This window comes from Alligator sinensis, unplaced genomic scaffold (genome assembly GCF_000455745.1).
Source record: "Alligator sinensis unplaced genomic scaffold, ASM45574v1 scaffold156_1, whole genome shotgun sequence".
In the NCBI taxonomy this organism is placed as follows: Eukaryota; Metazoa; Chordata; order Crocodylia; family Alligatoridae; genus Alligator; species Alligator sinensis.
In genome coordinates, this window is record NW_005841844.1 from 5,213,018 (window position 1) to 5,225,139 (window position 12,122).

The following is a 12,122-nucleotide window of genomic DNA, read 5'->3' on the forward strand; positions in this document are numbered from 1 at the left end:
GGGGGGGGTTGGACCCTAAATATCAATAAATATGGACTGAGTACTTACTGAGAGTAGCTTTGATAAGTAAAAAAAAAAAAAATATACGTTTTTTCCAATTGTGTTTCAAACCAGTAAATTAATCCTGCTATCCCATCCTTTTTATAGGTGGGATTCCTTCAACAATATAAAGAGAGGATCCATCTTGAAAATATTTTAGCTATAGGGTAACAAATATTGAACTCACTACAAAATTAAAAGGATGAAGGAGAAAAAAAAGCAAGTGAAGCTCGAGTTTCATTTCTGTTTAGTTTACTTTTAAATACCTTGAATCACATTCTGGTCTCATAGTTTCATAGTTAGTAGGGTAGGAAGGGACCTGAGCAAATCATCAAGTCCGACCCCCTGCCACAGGCAGGAAAGAATGCTGGGGTTTCACACCATTAAGCAATAAAGACAATGAAGACAACATCATGAAAATGTAAGCGGATTTTTTTTAAACCAATAGTATAATGTTCTAGTTACTGTATAATCACAGCATTATATACAATGAAGAAAGTCTACCTTACAACTACAGGAACAGATTCCAGTCTGGAAGTAATATATGCTTTTGTTATCTCAGGTGCATATGTATCCAAGAGGTGGGGTTCTGTTGATTTCACAAAAGGAACCGATGCTACCATTCTCTGCCACAGGGTTAGCAAATAATGAACGCTGTTTGGAGCAAACTCCCAATGCTACAAAGCAAAATATAAATTTCAGTTAGAGCATACTCTAGTATGAACTTCTACAAACAAATAAGTCTTCTTCGTACTACAATTATTTGTAGTGTGTAAGTGCTCAGAATGTCCCAATCAGACTCAGGCCTTCATTATGCTAAACGCTATATCTTAGTCTCATAGAAAGCCAGGAGTTGACGCCTAAGTAGTTTACTAGTTAAAATTATATTAGCAGAAAACCTGAAAAAGTGCATTTCCAGGAAAAAACACACTTCACTTAAATAAATCAAGAAGAGGAGCATCATCTTTCCCACGTGGAGAAACGGTAACAGAAGGGCTGGGAAGCCTTCTTGGCTGATCAGGGGAACCACGGTCCTCTTAAGAAAAAAGAGAGAGTCTTATAAACAATGTAAGTTCGTGGAGGGCTCCAAGAAGGATTATTCCACAACAGCCCACATTTGCAGGGAACAGATAAGAAAGGCTAAAGCAGCAACCAGGAATCAAATACAAGAAGAAGCCCTTCTTTAAGTACATAGGGAACAGGAGGAAAACAAATGGGAGTGTGGGGCCACTGCTCAACAACTCAGGAGAGCTGGTTACCAACACCCAGGAGAAAGTCAAACTCCTGAAAGACTACTTCGCCTTGGTCTTTCACAGGACCAAGGGGAAAACAACGCCAGGTAAAGTACAGGATGAGCAGAGTAGGAATAATTGCCTTCCTACTATTGCCGTAGAATTGGTGTATAACCAATTAATAAAATGAGACATATAAAAGTCAGCGGGACCAGATGATCTTCATCCGAGAATGCTGAAGGAGCTGGCCGAAGTCATTGTGGAACCCCTGGTGAAACTCTTCCACAACTTGTGGAATTCTGGAGAAGTCCCTGAGGACTGGAAGAGGGCCAGTGTTGTGCCCATCCACAAGAAAGGCAGGAGGGAGGACCCGGGTAACTATAGGCCAATCAGCCCAACTTCCATCCTAAGGAAAATCCTAGAAAAGTTCATCAAGGAGTCTATCTGTGATAAGCTTGCAGAAGGTAAGATTCTGAATGACAGCCAGCATGGCTTCGTCACGGGCAGGTCTTGCCTTACCAACCTCATCTCCTTCTATGACCAGGTAAGTTGCCACCTGGACATGAGAGAGCAGGTTGACATTGTATACCTTGACTTCCAAAAGGCCTTTGATCTAGTATTCCACAATGTCCCCGTGAGAAAATTGGAGGATTGTGGGCTTAACTCCGAGACAGTCAGGTGGGTGAGAAACTGGGTGCAGGATAGGACCCAGAGTGTCGCAGTGAATGGATCTGTTATCCTGGTGAGAAGTGGGCAGCAGCATCCCGCAGAAGTCGGTGCTTGGTCCAGTACTTTTCAGCATCTTTATTAACGATTTGGACATGGGGGTTGTGGCAGTGCACTTGTAGTGCCTACCACTTTAAGGGCTGAGTCAGGCAGCCAGCAGATGTCTGATTGCAGCGGCCCTTTTAAAACACAGGCCAGTCATATAAACAAAGCAGTTTGCTGCTGGTGGCCAGACAGAGACATTGCTTGGCTGAACAGCTATATGAAACACCTGGAGGTAAGGTCAGGAGCTAGGGGGATGGCTTGGAGGATCCTGGTCCTGGGCACGACTTAAAGCTGCACCCTGCCGGGACAGGGTGGCCTGGAGCAACAGCCAGTAGCAGGGCAGCCCCACTTAAATACCAGGACCACTCACCTCCCTGGTAAAAGGTGGATTGGGGCACCTCAATAACCCCTAGCCCTCACAACACTCTGGGTAAAAGGGGGTCAGGCAGAGCTCCGGCCACCTGAGCCCAGGGGGTGTAAAATCCCCGGTGGGGTCAGGCACGGCTGCTGCCACGTTAGCCCCCACAAGGGAATGAGACCCCGGAGGCCCCAGAGAGGGGGCAGTAGTGAGGGCCCTGATGAGGGCTGAGTAGGGTTGAGGGTCAGCCTGAAGAGCAGCCCAAGAGGGTGCATTGAGTAGGGCTATGGGACAGCCTGAAGGCCAGCACATGGGCCAACCCACTGGAGAACAAGTTGTTGGATATGAGGAGCCCAGTGAAGAGCTAGGGCAGAGTTAGCCCTCCGTTTGGTGAATTGGCTGGCCACTAACCAGGTAAGGGTCGTGGGAGAGGCCCGACAGACTGCATGTCAGCACCCAAGGTGTGATCCGGATAAAGCCCCAAGGCCTACGGGAACTGCTCCAAGAGGGAGCAGGGCAGAACAAGTTGTCGATGCGAGAGAGACTCTGTGAGACAGGGCGGAGTGCAAGAGGCCCTAGTGAGAGGAAGGCAGTGTGAATATGAGTCTGAGAGAGGCCTGAAGGACCAAGTTGACCCGGCTTTAAGCCAGGAGCATGGTGTCATCCTGGATGTCATCTGCAAGGCATGGGTCACTGTGTAGGGGAGGTTCGGAGCAGTGGATAGTGCCCCCTGGCATCGGGGCATGTAATGGGTCATCTCCCGCATTTACACCACTTATGGGAACAGCAAAGTCATGGCAGGAGAGACTGGGCAGACTGCCCTATAGTGACAGGTGGGTGGGCTGACTCGAGACTCGGCCCCAAGCTTGCCCCGTCACAGAGTGAAGAGCTCACTGGCCAAGTTTGCAGATGACACCAAGTTATGGTGGTCATGCTTGAAAATACAGAAACGGGTGGACCTAGACAGCCTAGCAAGTTGGGCAGATCAGAACCTGATTAAATTCAGCATCGAGAACTGTAAAGTGCTCCACCTCAGGACAAACAACCCCCAACACACCTACAGGCTTGGCGGCACTAATCTGACTAGCACCCTGAATGAAATGGACCTGGGGGTAATAATAAACCACAGTATGAATAGGAGCCAGCAGTGTGATGCTGTAGCCAGTAGGACAAATAATACTCTGGCATTCATCAATTGATGCATCTCCAGCAAAACTAAGGAGGTGATTCTTCCGCTCTGCTCAGCACTGGTGAAACCGCTGGAGTACTGCGTCCAGTTCTGGACACCACACTTTAACAAGGACGTGGACAAGCTTGATCAAAGAAGGGCCCCCCATATGATCAGTCTTACATGGAAAGCCATACAAGGAAAGGTTGAGAGATCCAGGACTCTTTAGCCTAAAGAAAAGAAGGCTGAGAGGGGACCTGGTAGCAGCTTACAGCTACACTAGGGGAGTACATCAAGGGCTCAGTGAGCAACTGTTCACCAGGGCACCTGAGGGGAAAACTAGGCCACAAACTCCTGGAAGACCGATTCAGGCTCAACATCAGGAAAACCTTTTTCACAGTCACGGTGTCCAGACTGTGGAAAAAGCTCCCTCCAGAGGTGGTGCAATCGCCCACCCTGGAAATTTTCAAGAGGAGACTAGACAGTTAGCTTGCTGGGGTCACCTGACCCCCAGTTATCTTTTCTGTTTGGTGTAGGGGGCTGGACCTGATGATCTTCCAAGGTCCCTTCCGGCCTTACAATCTATGAATCTTTCTTAAGAAAATTTTAAGACCAAGACCCTAATTGCATGTTCTTACCTGTAGGCTAGTAATAGTGAAATTGGCTATCAGTCGGATAACTTCTGGATATTCTTTCACCATTACTAGTTCTCCCAGTTGGTAGTTTGTCTTTAGTCGAGCCAAAAACCGACAGAATTCATGGTAATTACTTGGATCAGATAAACCCTAAATTTAACAAACACAAGTTTTCAAAAATTACCATACCAACCTAATAGCTGAGCATCTTTGTCAACAAGGAGTTTTAAAGAGGAATTTTAAACATGGAGTTTTAAACAGAGTGTTGGCTTTTTTAACACGAATTTAAAATAATTACCAATTAAACCAAATGGCTGGGTAGTATGAGAGAAGTCTAAAGGAAGACTTGGGCTAAGTACAGACATTTGGGGAGGTTCAATTGGGTTCAAAATGGCCACCTGATTTAAACTTAGTTCATCCCAGTACCAACCTTACATTTACAGACCCTGTATCAGTGACCAGCAATCAATTTAAATCTGTAACTATACAGAAGTTCCATGTACACAAACCAGTCTAAAAATTGCAGAACCCTGTTTAAGATAAACCTGGATCTATGTAATATCAAACTGATTAGATTGAGATCAAAATGGTGCATGGAACTTCTATACACTCTCCCTGCACAGCCCCAGGGCTGGGAAAACCCAACCACTGGTCCCAGCCCCGTAGCTGCTCTTTTCACCCTCCTCCCCACCCCTGGACTGGGCTATTTTTCACCCCTTCCCCCCAGCCCTTTGCTGCCCCCTGGCCCCACTGACCAGCCAGCCCTCTCAACTTCCATTCCACAATCCACCCCAGGGGTCCAGCTGCTTTTCTCTGTGTTTGCCACTGCTGGAGTTGAGCAAATAAGTCACGGTGGGAGGAGGGATGGGGCATATAGGTTCGGTGGGCGGGAGACCCCATCCCACCCACAGGTCATACCAGCCTTGCCTGTGGGTCGTGCCAGCCCCACCCATAAGTTGTGCCTCCCCTCCAGCCCTCAGCGGACCTCCAATCTCCTCCAGCCTGCTTGCCCCTCAACTCTCCTCTTAGCGCTTGCATCCTGACTTACCCGATACCAGGCAGCCATTTTGATCTGATTTAACCTCCCCATAACGCTCCAGAATGTCTGTACTTAGCCTTGAAGGTGGTCACAAGAGATTTAGTGAGGCAATGTGGCTTGTGGCAAAAATTTTACTGCTTGGAAAGATTAGAAAAAAAGTACCTGAGGATTTTCAAGTATTCTTTTCACTCCTTTGATCAGGTTACCAAGATACTTGGCACGTTCTGGATTGCTAAATAAAGATCTCCTTGTAGAAGCAAATTGAACTAAACAGGAAAGTGCCTAAAGAGAAATAAGTATAAAATACATCAATTAAAAACTGACTCTGTTGCCAAGCTTATCACCTGGCCTTCTTCTAAAAGAACCCCTCCTACTTCATTTACTTGAACTACATACTTCTACAGTTTACATTTACAGGCAAACCAGAAAGCAGCACTTGGTATTAACATTGCTGTGCATTCCCCATTTTAACACATTTGTACAGTGGCTTATAAAACTGAGCCAGACTAATTGTTTGGGTTGTTTTTTTCCATCCTAGTCATCTGCCCCAGATTCAAAGTTTTGTAGTTCCAACAAGAACACTCAGGAAAATGTTATTTAGCAGCGTTAACATTTTGTTTATTGAAAAGTCAAAAAAAATTCTGGGAATTCAGTGATTTAGAGCAAAGAATTTGGCAATGGGTGGCAACTGTATCAGGCAAAAGTCCTGTGGTGTTCCTGAAAAACCTTAGACAGATTTGGGCAGATTCTTACTTGCTGTTGAAAAATATCAATTCATGCATGCTCTGTAGAGACCTCCTTAGCTAAATTACAAAGGGGACTGAATTAGAATTACACAGACAACTCCAACTCTGCTATACTTAAAGTTTTAGAATTCAAGTACTGAAAAGATAATCATGTTCTTTCAACCTAGAGTTTCAGTTCCAATGCATGTCAAATATATTTATATAAATATGTACTAATGTTCAAAAATAACTTCATATTTCTGTTTGAACATAACTGCTTAAACTTTGCTAATGGCAAAAACATCATTGGAGAGTCACAAATAAGGAAAGCCTGGTATAGGTCTCTAATACATGCAGACAGAAGAGAACTGTTGCTAAGTAATTACTGCCGTGTAAATCACTAAACTTCACTTACTAGCTGAGAGAGCATTGGGGGAAGGGAATGGTACAAATCAAAAAACAGGTCCAAGGTCTCTGGCTCCAGGAAGACTGGGGAAGAAAGAGAGAGAGATAACTTAATCACTGGTAATTAAATACCTGAATAATGAGTACTGTTAATGCAGAACTTTTAATTTTTTTTTTTTTAACAGAATTAAATTTACTTTGTACCTTAAAGAAAATTTTACTACATAACAAATCATGTAGCACTTGATACATGATGGCTACCTAAGAATGTAACTGTAATAAAATGAATATGTTACACCATTCCTTATTATTCCTATTATTTGTGTTAAAACATAACTACCATAATTAGCAAAAGCCAGTTACCTAGCTAAGTCAGATCTTTAATTAATGATCAAACAAAATTATTCTGGAAACTACATAAGGATACCATCAAGTGGTTGTTTAAGAGCTCATTCATTGTCTAGTCATGGCAAATCAACTCAAGTATTATGCTTTTTATGGACCAAGTTCTTACATGATGGGAAAAGTTCAGGGAAAATCCTTAAGCATGTGTTCCACCAATTATGTAATATTTACTGAATAGTTCTGTTTAATAGGCATTATACCATACCAAGAGCTACACAACCTAAATATCAAGGGTCCAAGAGGCACTTCTCCCCCTCTGAGCTCCTAGTTACATCAGTCTCCCAAGTGAAATATTTGATACAAATCCAACACAAATGATTGTAGCAGACACCTTTAAAAAATGTGAGCAAACAAAACCACATTTTCCCACTTAGGGAAAAAGGACTAAGTTTGTATTTGTAAGCACCATGCTAAAACAAATTACATACTCAGAAAGCTTTTTTGGTTATTAACAGTTAAGGTCCTTCCTTACTTGTTCTCCAGTTTGCTGGAATCTGTACAGTGCATAGATCATCTGCAGACTCATCTGCAGAATTCCCAATGAAGTCAAAGTTAAGACAGTTAAGGACAAGTTTCAAAAGATGCATTGCTAAACTTTGTTGCTGTTGGTCCTGAAGATTTAAAGGTTTCGCCAATAGCTACATTAAAAAAAAAAAAAGCATATTTCATTAGGCTGTTTATATACAGCAGTATATGAAAAAAAAATTCAAAAAAGAAAGTGTCTGGTCTTCAACCATTGAAACTCACAGTCCATTTATATTTAGAAAATATTTCAATTTCAAAATACAAGTTAAAAAACCTGTCATTTAACAGTAAAGAAAAAAATCACTTCCATATTACTTTTATTCTTCCAAGATATAGCTCTTTCCTCTAACTAACATGCTAGTAAAATGACCCCTTGGCCTAAAGCAATGGTTCCCAACCTTGGGGTCGCAACGATTAAAAAAACAGGGTTGCACATTCCTAGGAAGGGAGGCATGGGGAGGCACACGCCCCCCAGATTTGTTCACGTGGTGGGACCAGATGCAGGCTGCCCGCTGCAGGCTCAGGGCTCCCCGCCCTGCTGCCCCCTCCTCCCCAGGGCCTCCACAGCAGAGCAAGGCAATGGGACTCAGTGCCGCTGCCATGAGCTCTATGCTAGCTGCACCACCATGGCAAAGCACCCTCTGCCTGCACAGCAGCAGTGAGAAACACAACTCCATGCTGCTGCTGCCATCTCTGGGGGCACCTCACCATGGCAGCGTAACTGTCATGAGGTTCCCAGCAGCGGCACCGAGCTTCTCCCCCTCCCACACCGGGTCCTGCCTGCTGGACCCCAGAGGCCCCGGGGGAGGGCAGCAGGGTAGACAGCTCCGAGAATGCAGTGGGCAGCCTGCACACGCTTCACCCACACAGGCTCCGCTATGGCCGTGCCGCCCACAGCGGGAGAGGCAGGGGAAGCTGGGCTCTGTGCCCCACTCTGGCTGCAGCATCAGATGCCTCCCACAGGTGGCAGCTGAGGCTCGGTTGGGGCAGGGGGCTGCGGGTTGTGAGGGACACCAGCAGGTATGGAGGGCTGTGGGTGGGAAGTGAGGGGCACCTGGGGAGTGGGGGTGCTGCGGGTTCGGAGTGAGTGGCCATGCTGACGAAAACGTTGGGAAGCACTGGCCTAAAGTATTCATTATAAATCAGGCACCCACTGATACAAAACTGATCTTTAAAATGTGGTTGCAAGTAGAAAACTATGAGAGTCACTATTTATTTTCTCTGTTACCCAAGAGCAATTGTATTCCCTTTATAGCTAAGATGTTTTCTCTGACACTTCCAGAAATTCTGCTGGTGGTGTCTGAAAATGATATTTTCCTTTTTGTTACTAACAGTTGTGTAAAACATCTGCAATCTGAATTTAGCTAACAGTTTACTGACACAACAGCAAAATGCAATAATTCATCGCTGTTCAACTGCCTTGTTAATTCTGCACAGCAAGAGTAAAATCTAATTTCATTAGTGAAGTCAATAGGACTTGGAGCCCTACCAGGGGCATATATTTTGGGTAAACTAACATTTTTACACAAGCTCATCTTAACTATAGCAGCAACTTAGATTATATACTTCCAAAACAGCTATGATAACCACAAGTCAAATAACTGATGAGGATTATGAACGTAATATAAAAGCCACAAGTTGAAAGTTTAGATGTATTTATTTTTTTAATGCAACTGTTCTTGGAGGGTGGGGAAGATATATTTCTTTCCCTTAAAGTGTTGCTTTGACCAGAAAGTAAGCTCTGAAAATACATCATTTTATTCAGCACACCTGGTCTCTGTTTATATTCAGAGTCTCATCTGATCCGATGATAAAAAAAATTCCATCCGAGAGAGAAAACTGGAATGTACTGTTGTGCTATCAGCAAAATTGTTAACCAAGTTGTAATTGTTGAATATTTAGCATGGATGAGCCTTACAGAACCCAGTTCTAGAACCAACATTTATTTGACTAAAAAAAAAATCACTACCAAATGACACCTGTTGTTCTACAAGTTTTTATATAAAAACCTAAGTAAACTGTTACATTTAATGGGTAGCTTCAATTGCATATGAATGCCATTGAAGTAGTCAGCATTTGGGAATTTAGTATAGCACGTGTTACAAAATTCTAATATTATATTGTTTTCACCTACAATAGGTTTAGCATTAAAAAAAAAGGACCAAATTGCTTTCAATGAGTCAAATTTTTCATGATCTTTCCCATTAATGCTTATTTTCATCACTGATTTAACATGTATGGTACAGGCAACCCCTGCTTAATGCAGTTTCGATTAGCACTATTTCACTATAGCACTCATTTAAAATTGATATCTGATTTCACTGAGCGCTCAGACAGTTTCACTAAAGTGCTCAGTGGAATCAGTGAGTTTTGGCAGGAAGGCAGGGAGAAGCAGCGGGGGCTGTGGCAGCAAGTGCGGTGAGTGGCAGCGAGTGGGGAGTGAGTGTGAGCGTGGCGGGGTGGGGGTGGGGAGAAGCCAGGCACGGCTGGTGAATACAGACTGGTGGGGCAGTGGAGCAGTCTGAATACAGACTGGTGGGGGCATGAGGGGCGGGGGCGGTTTTGCAGCCATCCAGGAGCGGGGTGGGGTTTACAGCCGGTCAGGCATTTCCTAGAGAAGCTGCAAACCCCTCTGCTCCCGGCCAACTGCAAACATCCACCCCGCTCCTGTGGGATGCCCCACCACCTGAGCTCACCAGCTGATGGCGAGGAGTGTGGCGCCTGTACCAGTGCCCAGGGCCAACGGGGGCCAGCACCCAGGATGGGGCAGAAGGAGCGCGGGGCCTGGGGCCGGCAGGGGCCCATGCCCAGAGCAGGGCAGAAGGAGTGCAGGGCCCACAGCCGGGGCCAGCAGGGGCCCATGCCCAGAGCAGGGCAGCAGGAGTGCCGGTGCCCAGGCTGGCAGGTGGGGCCGAAATGGCTGGCAGGCAGCTGGGTGGGGAGAGGCAGTGGCGGTGAGAAGTGGTGAGTGGGGGGGCACGGGCATTAGCACAGAGCCTGCATTGGTGCCCAGGGCCAGGTCTGGCGGGGGCCCAGGGCAGAGCAGAAGGAATACAGGCCTGGGCTGGCACATGGAACTAGAGCAGCCAGCGGGCTGGTGGGGAGAGGTGGCAGTAACCAATTACCTATATTTACATTTATTCTTATGGGCAAATGGGTTTCGCTTAGCGCTTGGTTTTTCTGGAACCAATTAAGAGCACTAAGCGGGGGTTGCCTGTATAAGTAGAGCCCATAATTACAATTCAAGTGTCAGAATTAGCTAGTCACTGCTGCCATCATCCCCTTCTTGATGACTATGGCCAAGACTTTAAAAGATTTGATATCAAAATAGTGTCCTAGGTCAAATTTCAAAATCTAAATAAAAGGTTTGATTTTTAAATATGCTAAAATAAACAGAGGATCCTATTAAATGATGGAGTTAGAAATGAGCAACGTTTAAAAAAAAAAAAAAGCCTACCCTCAAGCAGCTGCTTGAGGTCAAGAAAACGAGAGAGGCAGAGGTGGTAATACATCTTCATAACATCTTACAAAGATGTGTTACTACATCTTTCCTGTAGAAAAGCACTTACTGTAGAAAAGGAACTATGACCTCTTTATAACATAAAGGGGCTCTCTAAGCACTATGAAGGCCTTGGTCAGCAAGGAAGATAAAATTCAAAAGATCATGTTCCAGTTTTGGCGTCACTTCAGCCTACCTGGTCCTGAGACATTTAGATTACTGAAGGCTGCTCCTCACCACTTGCTGCCAAGGCTGAGGAGAGGCTGCAGTCTGAATTACATCAGAGCACCACACAGAGACTGAGGGGGCTAGCAAAAGAGATAGAGACCTCTGGTCAGATTGGGTTGCACTACCGCAACATAAGATGTGGACATTCTTGTCTTCCCTCTTAGCCGCCTCTGGTTTAATACCCATTTTTTATAACGCTTAAGTGGAAAATCTAGACCAAACTAGGCTGAAGTAAAATTAAACTAGGGACAAAAATTAGAAAACAAGGCAGAAAGCTCAAGACACTTAGTCTCTACTTGAGGAGGAAGAGTGCAATGGGAGAAACTGATAGAGAACTGGACTGGCTCAAAAACTCCAAAAAAAAAAAAAATATCTATCAGTATTACAAGACACTCATGTTTGTTCAAGTGCAATGTAACCAAAAACCTATCCACGTGTAGACTGACCTCATCTACTCAAAGCAATACTCACCAGGAGTTCAAAGTACGCAAAAAATATAACAGCCCCAATCCTAGGGCAATTTAAAATTATATTAATTTTAATATTATATTATGAACTGCCTTACCTCCTTTAGAAGAGAGCATGCCAGCATCAAAATGTCTTTTAAAGAAGTGTCACGAAATGAGGTAGCTATTTTACGATGCTTTGCTGAAGGTCTCGAATAATCCACCTAAGGGGGGGGGGGGGTGCAGTGAAAAAAGGGTACAAGAATAAACAAGTCTTTCTTCCTCTAGAATTAGTTTAGAGGCACTTCTGCCTAATAAATTACTACATGTGGGCTACTTGCAGATGTGGGGAGGGGAAAAAAAAAGGTGTTTTACTTTAAACTTGGCGTGTACCCATGCTAGGCCCAGCACATGCCCAAAAGAGGCAGTGTGCCGTTGGACCCAGCTTTCCCAACGTCTGTATAGATTGGGCACTTTAGTGAGGCTTTTATGATGATTTAATCTAATAGCTGATTGAATCAGCTTTAGATAAAAGTGCCAAAAAGTCCTGTTAAAGTGCCCAATCTATACAGACACTGGAGCCACCACAAAGTAACACACTACTGCTTCTGGTAAAGCAAGGTTTTGGGTTTTGGTTTTTTTTCCCT

At 44.6% G+C, this 12,122-nt stretch overlaps 1 protein-coding gene across 3 annotated transcripts in view; it reads right to left on the reverse strand.

The window, feature by feature from the left end:
- Window positions 1–12,122, reverse strand: part of RANBP17 (RAN binding protein 17) — a 284,936-nt gene that overhangs the window by 247,017 nt on the left and 25,797 nt on the right. For 2 of the 3 annotated variants that reach the window (XM_025206123.1, XM_025206128.1), the window contains 6 exons: window positions 11,595–11,699; window positions 7,250–7,415; window positions 6,383–6,456; window positions 5,405–5,524; window positions 4,207–4,353; window positions 544–716 (listed from right to left, as the gene is read on the reverse strand). In XM_025206123.1, the coding sequence (XP_025061908.1) occupies window positions 544–716; window positions 4,207–4,353; window positions 5,405–5,524; window positions 6,383–6,456; window positions 7,250–7,415; window positions 11,595–11,699 (785 nt within the window). Of the gene's footprint in view, window positions 1–543; window positions 717–4,206; window positions 4,354–5,404; window positions 5,525–6,382; window positions 6,457–7,249; window positions 7,416–10,997; window positions 11,102–11,594; window positions 11,700–12,122 lie in introns of those variants that run through there. The other variant, XM_014520979.2, reaches the window with a different exon arrangement.